This window comes from Natator depressus, chromosome 14 (genome assembly GCF_965152275.1).
Source record: "Natator depressus isolate rNatDep1 chromosome 14, rNatDep2.hap1, whole genome shotgun sequence".
Classification (NCBI taxonomy): Eukaryota; Metazoa; Chordata; order Testudines; family Cheloniidae; genus Natator; species Natator depressus.
In genome coordinates this window covers 47,942,450-47,956,162 of record NC_134247.1, presented here as the reverse complement: position 1 = coordinate 47,956,162, position 13,713 = coordinate 47,942,450, and the positions used below count along the sequence as shown (strand labels likewise).

The 13,713-nt window shown below is 58.1% G+C and overlaps 1 protein-coding gene across 1 annotated transcript in view; it reads left to right on the top strand.

Annotated features, from left to right (window-relative positions):
- Positions 1-13,713, top strand: part of COL11A2 (collagen type XI alpha 2 chain) — a 57,485-nt gene that overhangs the window by 4,066 nt on the left and 39,706 nt on the right. Inside the window, exons 4-16 of the mRNA XM_074970594.1 lie at positions 4,073-4,237; positions 5,723-5,782; positions 6,789-6,830; positions 6,946-7,008; positions 7,466-7,540; positions 9,078-9,164; positions 10,219-10,275; positions 10,667-10,720; positions 11,458-11,511; positions 11,607-11,660; positions 12,359-12,412; positions 13,263-13,316; positions 13,564-13,608. Coding sequence (XP_074826695.1) covers positions 4,073-4,237; positions 5,723-5,782; positions 6,789-6,830; positions 6,946-7,008; positions 7,466-7,540; positions 9,078-9,164; positions 10,219-10,275; positions 10,667-10,720; positions 11,458-11,511; positions 11,607-11,660; positions 12,359-12,412; positions 13,263-13,316; positions 13,564-13,608 — 864 coding nt within the window. The remainder of the gene's footprint in view (positions 1-4,072; positions 4,238-5,722; positions 5,783-6,788; positions 6,831-6,945; positions 7,009-7,465; positions 7,541-9,077; positions 9,165-10,218; positions 10,276-10,666; positions 10,721-11,457; positions 11,512-11,606; positions 11,661-12,358; positions 12,413-13,262; positions 13,317-13,563; positions 13,609-13,713) is intronic.

Below are 13,713 nucleotides of genomic sequence, written 5' to 3'. Positions count from 1 at the left end.
CCCAGAGGCAGAGGGGGTTCTGGGGCAACCCCTGGAGATTTGGGGTGCTCTGTATGTATCCAGGTCCCTAGGGGAGAGGGGGCTCTGGGGTGACCCCTAGAGATTCAGGGTGCTCTGTATGTATCCAGGTCCCCAGAGGCAGAGGGGGTTCTGGGGCGACCCCTGGAGATTTGGGGTGCTCTGTATGTATCCAGGTCCCCAGGGCAGAGGGGGTTCTGGGGCAACCCCTGGAGATTTGGGGTGCTCTGTATGTATCCAGGTCCAGAGGGGAGAGGGGGTTCTGGGGTGACCCCTAGAGATTCAGGGTGCTCTGTATGTATCCAGGTCCCCAGAGGCAGAGGGGGTTCTGGGGCGACCCCTGGAGATTTGGGGTGCTCTGAGTGTATCCAGGTCCAGAGGGGAGAGGGGGTTCTGGGGTGACCCCTGGAGATTTGGGTTGCTCTGAGTGTATCCAGGTCCCCAGGGGAGAGGGGTTTCTGGGGTGACCCCTGGAGATTTGGGTTGCTCTGTATGTATCTGGATCCAAGAGCAGAGAGGGTCCGGGGCAACCCCTAGAGATTCGGGGTGCTCTGAATGTATCAAGCTCCCAGGGGCAGAGGGGCTTTGGGGCACCCCTGAGGGATGTGGGGTGCTTTGTACACCGGGGGGTCCCTGCAGCAGCAGCCCCGGCGCCCCTGCTCCTCGTGAACTCATGCCCTGTGTGTTGTGTTTTCTTTCTGTGCCCGGCTCCCGGTCTGTGTGTGTGTCGCTGCCATCTTCATCCTCACCCTCATCACCTCCATCCTCCTCCTCCTTCTCCTCCTCTTCCTCACGTTGCGGCACCAGAAACCCGCCGGGCCGGGCCGCAAGGCGCCCGCCAAGCCGGCAGCCAAGCAGCAGAAACGGGAGCAGCTGATGAGCACGGCCCCAGCCTACGGCAAAGCCCCCGGCGGCGGGAAAGCCCCCGGCAACGGCAAATCCCCTGGCAAAGCCCCCGGCAACGGCAAATCCCCTGGCAAAGCCCCCGGCAACGGCAAATTCCCCGGCAACGCCAAGTCCCCCGGCAACGCCAAGATGGCAGCTGGGGGGAAACACCCGGCCGTGAAAAATGCCCTGGGCAAGGCCCAGACGGGGGGGAAGGCCTACGCTGGCACCGGCACGCCCAGGAAACACGGCAACAGCTACCAGCAGGTAGAGCAAGAGCGAGGCATCCAGATCGGTGCTGGGCACCGCCCCGAGGGGGCAGCACGATCTGAGATCCGTGCGGGGGAGCATGCTCCCCCCACCCCATCCCCGCCCCCCCAGTCTGTGCGTCTCGCTCGTGTCTGTCAGTCTGTGGCGGGGCCATTCGGGAAACGCCTCGGCAACATAAATAAACCAGCAGACAGGGAATGTGGGGAAGGCCCCGTGTCCCATTCCATGCCCCCCTGAGCCAGCCAGTCCCCCCCATGGGGCCGTATCTCAGAGGGACAGGCCCCGTGTCCCATTCCCTGCCCCTCTGAGCCAGCCAGTCCCCCCCATGGGGCCAAATCTCAGCCAGCGCCCCTTAGAGGGGACAGGCCCCGTGTCCCATTCCCTGCCCCCCTGAGCCAGCCAGTCCCCCCCATGGGGCCGTATCTCAGAGGGGACAGGCCCCGTGTCCCATTCCCTGCTCCCCTGAGCCAGCCAGTCCCCCCCATGGGGCCAAATCTCAGCCAGCGCCCCTTAGAGGGGACAGGCCCCGTGTCCCATTCCCTGCCCCCCTGAGCCAGCCAGTCCCCCCCTTGGGGCCGTATCTCAGAGGGGACAGGCCCCGTGTCCCATTCCCTGCCCCCCCTGAGCCAGCCAGTGCCCCCCATGGGGCCAAATCTCATCCAGCGCCCCTTAGAGGGGACAGGCCCCGTGTCCCATTCCCTGCCCCCCTGAGCCAGCCTGTCCCCCCCATGGGGCCGTATCTCAGAGGGCCAGGCCCTGTGTCCCATTCCCTGCCCCCCAGAGCCAGCCAGTCCCCCCCAAGGGGGCCGTATCTCAGAGGGACAGGTCCCGTGTCCCATTCCCTGCCCCTCTGAGCCAGCCAGTCCCCCCCATGGGGCCAAATCTCAGCCAGCGCCCCTTAGAGGGGACAGGCCCCGTGTCCCATTCCCTGCCCCCCTGAGCCAGCCAGTCCCCCCCATGGGGCCGTATCTCAGAGGGGACAGGCCCCGTGTCCCATTCCCTGCTCCCCTGAGCCAGCCAGTCCCCCCCATGGGGCCAAATCTCATCCAGCGCCCCTTAGAGGGGACAGGCCCCGTGTCCCATTCCCTGCCCCCCTGAGCCAGCCAGTCCCCCCCATGGGGCCGTATCTCAGAGGGGACAGGCCCCGTGTCCCATTCCCTGCCCCCCCTGAGCCAGCCAGTGCCCCCCATGGGGCCAAATCTCAGCCAGCGCCCCTTAGAGGGGACAGGCCCCGTGTCCCATTCCCTGCCCCCTGAGCCAGCCAGTCCCTGCCCTGGGGCCAGATTGGAGCCGGCGCCCCCTAGAGGGGAAAGGTCCCGTGTCCCACTTCCCTCACATTTTCTCTCTGTGTTTATTTATCTTGCTTCTTCTTTCCTGTGAATGGACACCCTGAGTCCTCCTTGAGTGACAAGGGGTAGTCGCTCCCTGGCAGGGGGTGCTGCAGGGTGGTGCGATTCCATCAGCGATCGGTTTGTCTCCGTGTGTCTGGGAAAACGATCCGGGATGAATCCAGTTCCGCTGCCCCTGCCCCTTCCCCTTCCCCAGGGGGTAGAACAAGAATAACCTACTAATACTTCTGTCCTCTTTCTCTCTCTCCTCTAATCCATCTATCCCTGTGCATATCTGTCAATCCATCCTCATGTATCGCCGTCCATCTCCATGCACTTCCGTTTGTCCATTGCATCCATCCATCCCTGTTCATATCTGCCTGTCTGTCCATCTGTCTATCCATCCCTATGCATGTTTATCCATCCATCCATCCATCTATGTGCATATCTGCCTGTCTGTCCATCTGTCTATCCATCCCTATGCATGTTTATCTATCCATTGCATCCATCTGTCCTCATGCATATCCATCCATCCATGGCCTGCATCCATCTGTCCTCATGCATATCCATCCTTCCATCCATCCATCCATCCATTGCATCCACTCATCCCTGTGCATATCTGCCTGTCTGTCCATCTGTCTATCCATCCCTATCCATCCATCCATCCATGTGCATATCTGCCTGTCTGTCCATCTGTCTATCAATCCCTACGCATGTTTATCTATCCATTGCATCCATCTGTCCTCATGCATATCCATCCATCCATGGCCTGCATCCATTTGTCCATCTGTCCTCATGCATATCCATCCATCCATCGCATCCATCCATCCATCTTTCTCCCCCTGCCCCCATGACTACTGTTCCAACCGTGTTCCCCCCGGGCCCTGGTGACTGCCAACCCCACCCCCCAGGATGTGGGGCTGTCCCCTACAGAGGAGCCCTGGGGGGCTGGCAAGTACCTGGATTATATCCTACCCCTTGACCAGGACCCTGATGGTGCCTACTGGGAGGAGACGATGGGGCTGGAGGTGACTCCCCCGTCCCCCTCGTAGCCCTGGGCTGAGGTAACCACCCTGGGATTGGACTGGGGGGTGGCTAAGGGTCTGGGTGGGAAGGGGAAGGGGGCTGAGCTGGCTCCAGGGTGAGCTCTAGCTCCCCCCTAGTTCCCCATAGCCCCCCTATCTGTCTCAGTGGGGTGGGGCCTTAAAGCCTCCCCACGCTAGTCAGGGCTGGTCCCCCTGAGAGCTGCCTCTGTGCTGATCCTATGATGGAAGAGATGGAGATCCTGCTCCAGGAGGCAGAGAGAGGGGTCTGTGGGGAAAGGACTGAGGATTCAGGACTGGGGGTCAGGACTCCTGGGTTCTATCTCCAGCTCTGGATGGAGAATGGGGTCTAATGGGTTAGAGCCGGGAGAGAAGGGGCTGGGAGACAAGGAGTTCTGGGGGATCCAGTTTCGGCACATCTCCTTGGTCCTGTCTCCCAGTAGGCACCGTGCTGTGCATTAACGTGTTGCTGGGTTTCTTTTCGTTCTCCCCTTCCCTGCTCCGCTTCTCCCCCATCCTGTGGGGCAGGAGGCTCCCAGCCCGGCCCCTGCCGCTCCGGGTGAGGACGAGGTGCTTGTGGAGGAGTACGTGACGGGGCAGGAGTACGAGTACGTCTATAAGGACTTTCCCGAGGGAGCTGAGCCATCGGAGTTGGGGCCCGTGCTCTCTGCAGAGACCCCCCAGAATGGAGGCGTAAGTGGGGCACGGGGACGTTTCCTCGGGCCCTTCCTCCTGCTGGCCTCTTGTGGATGGTCTTTCGGTGGTCTCTTCCTGTTGGTTGTGGCGTCCGTCATGTTTGTGGTCCTGTGTTGGTGTCTCATGGTGTCACTTCCTGTTTGTTGAGATGTCACCTCCCATTCATGGCTCTGTGTTGTCATCGTCATGGTGTCACTTCCTGTTTGTGGCCATTTGTTGGTGTGTCATGGCGGCACTTCCTGTTTGCCGTGGTGTCGCTTTCTGATGTGTTAATTCCTGTTTGTCGATGTGTCACTTCCTGCTTTTCATGGTGTCACTGCTGTTTGCCATGTTGTCACTTCCTGTGTGGTGTCATTTTGTTTGTGGCATCCCTGCCTCCTTGTCAGCATTTACTGTCGTGTCACAGTCATCTTCTGTTTGTCGTGACATCACTTCCTCCGTGTTGGCTTGGCATCATGCAGGTCATGGCTGTCCAGTGTAGTGGTCGCTTCCTGTCTTTGGCAGTCCTTCCCTGCACCTCACTGATCAATGTGTCACTTTCCCTCCGCCATTCCATTTCCTGTGATGCGCTTCCTCTCTTGTGAGGTCACTTCTTGCTCGGAGTGACATCAGCACCCTCTCCCCCACCTCGTGTGTTCAGAGATGGGCCTGTCGTGCCCCGATGGCATCGCACCTGATGTTATAACCATGACATCCTCTGCCTTGGCAATGCCCCTAACCCGCCAGGGCATCCCCACTCTGTGATGTCATCTTACGCCCTGTGATGTCATCCCCATGTACAGCCATCTCTGTTATTCACCCACCTCCCCGAGTATTGGCAGCACTGGTGTCAATTACCGATTTGGGGGGATAACCTCCAAAAGGGATGCGGTAATTCCCCTCCCCCACGCTGCCATCTCAGTGGGGCTGGGGATTTAGGGCTGGGGCATCTCCAGACGTGGACCTTTAAATCTCTCCTCCCCATGACCGCCTCCCCTGGGGTGTGTTTCACCTGGTGATGTGACCTGTCCTCAGTTTCCCTTCAGAGCGGCTGTGGGTCGCGATGCATCGATTAGCTCAGAGCTAACTCAACAGGCCCAGAGGCTCCAAGGGAGCTGACAGGGGCGAGGGTGGGTTCCAATGAGAAACGGCAGCCTTGTCTCCCTAGGCTGCAGGCGGATAACTGAAGGGTTGGGACACAATCCTGAGGCCTTACACAGAGCCTGCCCCAGGTTTACTTCAGCTTTACTCAGACTTTACTCCACGTTTACACAGACCCTGATCTGCATTTCCTTCACCTTTACTCCATTTTTCCTCAGACCATGGGGGACAGGGAGCCTCAGATAACAGAGCCTCGGGGTGGTGCGGCTGAGTGGTGCTGGACGAGCCCTGCCGCCCGATGGGGGAGCTGGGATTTGCAGGGCTGGGAGGGTGCCAGAGTGGGCCTCGGGTGTGTTATATTGACCGGGCCCCTCTTTGCAGTTATATGTGTGTTACCCCCAGGCTGTGCGCGGAGTCAGAGGCTACAAAGGAGAGAAGGGAGAGCCGGCCGTCATGGAACCGGTAGGTCCCTGCGTCAACAGGTTAGGGGGAGACCAGTTGATCCCACCAGCCCCTCCATTGTCCGTGCCTGGACGTTGCCCATCTCTGCATAGTCCGGGCCCTGGGGTGTCCCACCCCCATGCAGCCCCCAATGCACCCTGTGGCAGGAGCATAGGACAGAGCTCCCCCCCCAACGCCTCCTGTCCTGTCTCAGCCCCTGCCCTATTCAGGGATCAGCACGCCCTGAATGCCCCGTCACAGGTCATCTGGGCTTGGAGCCCCCCCAGGGTTGTGTGTGTGCGATGGATGTAGTGATCTATCATGTGACGATAGGCACAGACAAGTGTATGTGTGCAGGGGGGCAGGGTGTGCACGGCAGGATGGGACATGTGTGCGTGTCCCTGCACACCTGTGTGAACAAGCATATATGTATTGTCACACTTCCAGGGGGAAGAATCATGTGTGTGCACATATGTTGCATGTGCCCCTGAGTGTGTGCATGAGTTTGCACAGGCCTCTGCATGCAGATTCACATTTGCACCTGTCTGTCGGTGCTTGCACAATTGTGTATGTGTGTGCAAATGTGTATTTGTGAGTGCCTGTGCGTGCACATCTAGTTTGCGTGTAGGTGTTAGTTCCCATGGGTGTGCGTCTGTTACGCACCACGGCGTGTGTGTCTGTGTGTATTTGCACACCCTGGTGCATGCATGCCACCGTATTTGCATGTTTGTGTTAGTAGATGTCTGTGTGCGTGGGAGGGTGCCCAGTCGTGTGTGCACAGCCCGTGGCCGTCTCTCCTGATGGGGGGAGTGGGCGAGGGGTGTGGATGAGCCAGGAGACCCTCCCCCTTTTCAAACTCACCTGGGCAGTCCCCAGTCTCTCTAGGATGCCTCCTGGCCAGGGGCTGTGTCTGCCCAAGGCCTCCTCAGCTGGGGGCTTTATCGCCCCCCACCCCAGGCCCACTGTGCCCTCGCCCCACCTGGGCCTGTCGGTGGCGTAACCCTGCTCTCTGCCTCTTGTTCTGCAGGGAATGCTGGTGGAGGGCCCCCCCGGCCCTGAGGGACCTGCGGTAAGAGCCTGTCTGTCTGTCCGTCCGGGGAGTTCTGGGGGATGCTCTGGGGCCAGGGGCAGATCCCCCTGCTGGTGCATTAACCTCACTGTGTGTCTCTCATGCGTTTCCTCAGGGCATATCAGGGCCGCCGGGCACACAGGGCCCTCCGGGCCCCCCAGGAGATCCTGGTGAGAGGGTGAGTGCGAGCTGGAACCTGGCCCCACGGCAGGGGTTGTGGGTCCAGCACCAGCTCTTGGGGAGACCGCGGCCCTCCTTCCAAGGGAGGAGTGAACGTGAGTTTGCATGGTGAGGTGCGAATGTGTGCTGGGGTGGGATGTCATTGTGCCCCCTTGGCTGAGGAAGGCGCCGGGCGTGTGAGTACCTGGGCGTGTGTGGGATTGTGCATGCGTGTGCATACGCAGCGCCGATGGCCTGGGGTGTTTGGAGGTAGGCCAGAGATCCCGGCAAGGGCCAGTGTGTGTCAGGGTGTTGGGAGAATATGAGGCTGGCACTGTGTCTGGGGAAGAGGGGTGCACCGCTGGAGGGGCTGTGGTTGCTGAGACGTGCAGGGGCAGCAGCAGCACTGTCTGAGGGGAAGATTGCAGGCCCCGTCCCCATGCAATAACCTCCCGCTCTGCCTCTCTCTCCAACAGGGTCCTCCTGGCCGTTCAGGTCTCCCTGGCTCGGATGGGATGCCTGGACCCCCTGGCACGTCTCTCATGCTCCCGGTGAGTGAGGAGGTGTTTGATGGGTTAATGATGGGGCTGCTGCAGTCTGGAATGGAATGGGCTAACACAGGCTGACTAGAGTCTAGAACAGCAGGGGAAGGTGCTGATAGGGTGACCTAGAACTGGGGTGGCTCTGTGGGATCTAGAATAAAACTAGACGAAATACTTGTGGGAGCTGGAACAAGGAAGTATATGGAAGGTGGGGGCTCTGAGGTCTAGAATAAGATCAGGAGAACTAATTTGTGTGATCTAGAACCAGAAAGGATAATGTGGGTTTGTGGGTCTTGAATAAATCAAGGAAGACTCTCATTGTGTTACCTAGAACTAGGGACAATATGATGTGTCTGTGGAAATCTAGGGCAGGCATGGGGCTCAGATAGCAGTATCCAGAACTGGTAGGTGATAAAATGGGTCTATGGGGCTCAAGAACTCAGATACTTAATACTGTAGACTATACAGTGGGCTTGCGGGGTCTAGAGTAAAACAAGAGGAACTCTGATAGCATGGCCTAGAACCAGAGAGGATAGATGGACCTGTAGGAATCTAAAAGGGATGAGAGAACAGAGATGGTAGAACTGGGGAGGATACAGTGGGTCAGCTGAAGTCTAAAACAAAAAGGGGAACTCTAGAACTGAAGATTGTAGAGTGGATCTGTGAGGATCTAAGATATGGGAAAGGCTGATTTTCTTAGCTAGTCCTGGTTAGTATGTAGTGGGGCTATTTGAATGTAGAACCCAGAGAGTAACTCCTAAAACAGAGGCATTTTAGAGTATAAATCTATAACAGACAAGATGGATTCTACAAATATTACCTAAAACCAGAGAAGATGTCTAGGTCTAGATTAGAAGAAAAACCTGTGATCTAGAACTGGAGATTGCACAGTGGATGGGCCTGTGTGGAATCTAGAACAGGACAGGGAGACTCTGGTGCTGTTCTCTGGAAATGTAGATAATATAATAGGGATATGGGAATTTAGGATAGAAGGGAGAGCTCTCGTAGCGTGATCTAGAACTGGAGAGCACAGTGAGTTAAGAACAGAAAGGCTAGTGTTAATAGCATTATCTAGAACCAAAGATGATGCAGGGAGTCTAGAACAGAAAGGTGAACCCTGATCGCATTACCTGAAACTAGCAAGGCTACACGGTGCGCTTATGTGTGTATGGAACAGAAATGGGCACTCTGGTAGTATTACCTAGAATCGTAGAGCATGCAGTGGATATGTGTGAGTCTAGACGAGAAGGGAGAGTACCAGGAATGCAGCCTGGAATTGGATAGGTTGCAGCAAATCTCTGGAATCTAGAACAGGCCAGGGGAGCTCTGGCAATGTGATCTGCTTCCCCCCCCCCTCGCCCCCCCGGCATCGTGACGTGTGAAGGACGGAGCAGGCCTTGGGCTCTGGAGCTCTAGGGAGGGCTCCGGGTATGTCTCCCAGGGGCCCAGTTCTGGGAGGGCGGTGTGAGTTCTGGGATTTTGGTGTGCGTTCAGGGATGGCGGCAGTGTGATTTTCACACCTGAAGGTTTGTCTTTCCTCCCCCAGTTTCGGTTTGGGAGCAGTGGTGGAGACAAGGGGCCTGTGGTGTCCGCACAAGAGGCACAAGCACAGGCCATTTTACAGCAAGCCCGGGTAAGTCCAGGTGGAGACAGGGCAGGGAGAGTTGGGCCGGGTCAGGGTAGGAAAAGATCCTGCCTTATCTCCTACCCTGGAGCCCTGATAAATGTGGTAATCGAGAACCCAGATACCAAATGGGTATCTGGGTTCTCGATTACCCAGAACCTCAGTGGGTTCTCGATCCCAGAACCTCAGTGGGATCACAATTTATTATCTTTCTAGAACCGTGTTAAGGATCACTCTTTTATTGCTCTTTAAGATTCCATACCACATAGTGGTCAGTGCCCTTCCAGAGCTTCCCCAAGGTCACAATTTATTGCCACTCTAGAACTGCGGAATAATGGTTTGTCACCTTTCTAGAATCTCAGCAGATCCCTGTTTGTTGCCCTTCTAGGTTCATTTATAATGTTATGGTTAAGTAGCTCTTCAACAACATCTCAGTGTACTGCCCTTCTAGAACCAGGACGAGATTACAATCGACTGCTCTCCTAGAACCATGGGGGTTACAGTCTGTGCCCACCTAGAACCCTTGCAAGTGTAACAAAACATTTTACTGCATTTCTAGAACCCCAAGACTATCATGGATCATTGCCTTAAGGCTGTGATTTGATTGATCTTCCCTTCAAACCTCAAACCTTATTAACCCTCCTGAGTGCTGATCAAATCACAATTTCTCCTTTTCTAGAACTCCAATGAGGCCCCACCTTGTCACCCCTCTAGAACCCCCATCAAACATGCTAGGACCATGCTTGTCCCCTTCTAGAACCCTGCTGACATCACAATGTGCTTTTTCCTAAAACCCCAGTAAGTCTGTAGCTTCTCTTCTAGAACATGAGTGTCACTGTTTTCCCTCCAGTCTATAGATGCTGATAAATTCATGTTTTATTCCCCTCTAAGATCCCCAACTGGGACCCTGTTCTTACCCCCCAAGTCCCAATAATTCTTTGGATCCCAATGTTTCCGGCTCAGCCCTGTTCTAGTCCCACCCCTTATTCCCTGCTTTGTTCTGTGTTTGGCGGGGATCCTGGCTTGCTGCAGTCTAATTCTCCTTCTCCTCTCTCTCCCCTAGATGGCCCTGCGTGGCCCCCCGGGACCCATGGGATACACTGGCCGGCCTGGGCCCCTGGTAGGTGCCTGCTCCGGGATGGGGTTGGGAGGAGGCATCGCTTGATGGCTGGTGCTCTGGGGATGTGGGGGCGGGTGTCAGGGCTTAGGGGGAACGTGTTGGCTTGTCCCTGGGGTGGGACACAGAGTGCTGGAGTCACTAGGGCTTCATGTCCTTGCGTTCCCCGTGCTCTGGGCATGTGGGGCTGTGGTCACTGGAGTTTCACATCCCCAGGTTCTGTGGGTCCCAGCGCCCCGGGATGTGGGGCAGGGAGTGGGGCTGGTGTCACTGGAATTTCACGTCCCCGGGTTCTGTGGGTCCCAGCGCCCTGGGGAGATTGTGGGGAGGGTTGTGGCCCTGAGCCCGCGTGCTGCCCCCAGGTAACCCCCTATGCTCTGCTGTCTCATTCCAGGGGCAGCCAGGGGGCCCCGGGCTGAAGGGGGAAGCCGGAGACTTCGGACCCCAGGTAACAGGCTTGGCCTTGGCAGGAGATCGGGGGGTTGGAGCCCAGCACGACCCCGACTCTGACCCCTGGCTCCTGCCCTGACCTCTTGCTCCGACCCATGGACATGACCCCTGTCACTGACCTCTGATCTCAGCCACTGACCTCTGACCCCTTCACTCTGACCCCTGACCCCAGTCCCTGACCCCTTCACCATGACCCCTGACCCCTTCACCATGACCTCTCTCCCCAGCCCATGACCCTGGTCTCTGACCCTGACTCCCAATCATTGGCCCCTGACCAGCGTGAATGACCCGTGACCCCCACCTCTGTTCTGTGACCCTAACTCACGATCAGTGGCCCCTGACCTTGACATCTAACCCCTGACGCTGGCAAGCGACCTCTGACCCCTGGTTCCGATGCTGGATTTATTCTGGGCTGTTTGGATCCCAGGCTCCTGTGACTTATAACCCTGACCCAGAGCCGGGGTCGCTGCCGCCCACCCCTCTGTTTACCCTTTGTTACCACTCTCTGTCACCCCACCCCTCATTAACCCCTCAGACACTGGGGAAGAACCCCCCTCTCTGACCCCAGGAGCCGTGTTCCACCCTGGGCCTAACCCTGATCTGAGCCCCCAGACCCCCGCATTAGCCCCTCGGACCCTGGAGAGCTCCCACCCCTGTATCTCCCTCTTCTCCTCCCTGCCCAAGCTGCTTGTGGGGGAAGCTCTGCTCACCCTTTCCCTCCCTCTCTCTCTGTAGGGACCGCGCGGGCCGCAGGGCCTGTCTGGCCCCCCGGGGAAGCCTGGAAGGAGGGTAAGTGTGTGGATCCTGGTGGGGATACCCCAGGGTGGGGGCAGGTCTGTGCCCGGCGAGCCTCCTCTCATCCCGTCTCTGTCTCTCTCTGGCAGGGTCGTGCTGGAGCCGACGGCGCTCGGGGGATGCCTGGGGAGCCTGGTGTTAAGGTAACAGGGTCATGGCTTCCGTGGACAAGGCACTGGGTGTGAGCCTGCCCGGGGGACCAATCAGGGCCTGGCCTCCTTGGGCTGGTGATCCACTAGGTCCCAGCACTGTAGATCCACTGATGATCCAGTAGGTCACTGCTCTGGTGACCCACTGGGCTGTAGCAGTGTCGATCCAGTAGGTTGCGTTGCTGGTAATCCACTAGGTCACCACCCCTGCAAATCCACCAATAGTCCATGAGGTGAAGGCACTGAAGATCACGAGATCACCTGAGCTAGTTATCCATGAATCCAGTGGTAATCCACTCTTCCAGCAACTCACTCATTCAGCATGATGATCCATTAGCAATCTAGTCATTTGCTGTGTGAGTGATCCACTCAGTGCATGCACGAATCTCCTGGTGATGCACTGTCCTGGTAACCCACCCATGCAGCGTGGTGATCCTCGTGCACCAGTGATCCACTCTAGCACGTTGGAGACCCACTAACTCAACCAGCGACCCTCCCATTCTGTGTGGGAACATCACTGCTTCAGAACAAGGATCCCCGGGGGCCTGTGCGTGACAGGCCCACCCTTGTTCCCAGTGGGGAATTGCAGCCCACCTCCCAGGGATGGGGTGACCTGGGAGGGGGTCCTACGGGGGTGTCTCCCCAGCTGGGGTGTGCTGGCTCAGGGAGCTGTTCTGTGCTTCTCTCCGCAGGGCGACCGAGGCTTTGACGGGTTGCCGGGGCTGCCGGGGGACAAGGGGTACAGGGTGAGTCACGTTGGCCGGGCGCCTCGTGGTGCGGGGAGCAGAGGGGGCCCAGTCCCGGTGCACTGTTGGGATCTCCCTGAGAGATGGGGCTGCCCTGCGGTCAGTTCTGGCCAGCCCATGTTTGTGCTACACAATTGTGCACCCCCCTCTGAGCATTGATACACACAGAGACACACAACTGTACACCACACAACCAGATCTGCCGCCCTACCCGCACACACAAGCGTATCTACACACACAGATATACGCACTCTAGTTCCAGCAGGGCTTGTTTCGGGGCAGACCAACGGCCGGAGCAACGCAGGGGCAGCCGAGCCCTTCTGGCCTCAGAATCTACTCACAGTCTTACGCAACTTGTGCAATGCACACAGCCACGCGGAACGCTAGACACCTCCTGCACACACACATCCCCACAGCCGTGTCACCACAAACACACCGGGACGCACAGCCTCCCCAGCGCACTTGTGCAGCCAGGTGTGTGCAATCACACAGTCACATAGCTACAACCCCGCACACACCAACGCTCTCTTAACTATATGTGCACACACTCAGATACACAACAATACACACACAGCCACTGCAGTCACACACACAATACACACAGCACACCTGCAATTGCGCACAACAACACAGCTGCACGCAGTTCACAGCCCAACACATACACATCCGGCACATTTGCAATGCACCCCCACCCCCCTGCAATTACATAGTCACACTCACCCCCACGGCACATACAGCCGTGTCCCCATCACACACACGGCCACCCCCAAAGCACCTGCACATCCCACGTACACAACCCCCATGGCTCCCCACCCGCCCGCCCAGCTGATCCAAGGCTTTGTCCCCGCAGGGTGAGACGGGTTCCCAGGGCATCCCAGGCCCCCCTGGTGAGGACGGACAGCGGGTGAGTAACTGCTCACTGGAGGGTCGGGGGGTGGGGTGGGAGGGAGACTGAGGGGAGCTGGGGTGGCTCCCCGGGGAGGGAGATGTGGGAGAGCTGTGGGGAATATGGAGAAGGGGAATGGGGTGATGGAGGGGGCTGGAGGTGGGGGGAGCAGAGGGATCTGGAAATGGGGAGCAGGGATGGCTGGGGAGAGCTGAGCTTGCTCCCCTCCCTGTTCTCTGCCTCACCCCTTTTTCTCTTCCCCCAGGGAGACGATGGAGAGGTTGGCCCCAGAGGGCTTCCTGGAGAACCGGTACGTCCCCTCCCTGCCAGGCAGGCAGCAGGAGCTTGTGCCAGTGTGAGAGGGGTAGCTCCCCAGGGTGGTGCAGAGCGATAATCAGGGTCCCATTTACCCTGT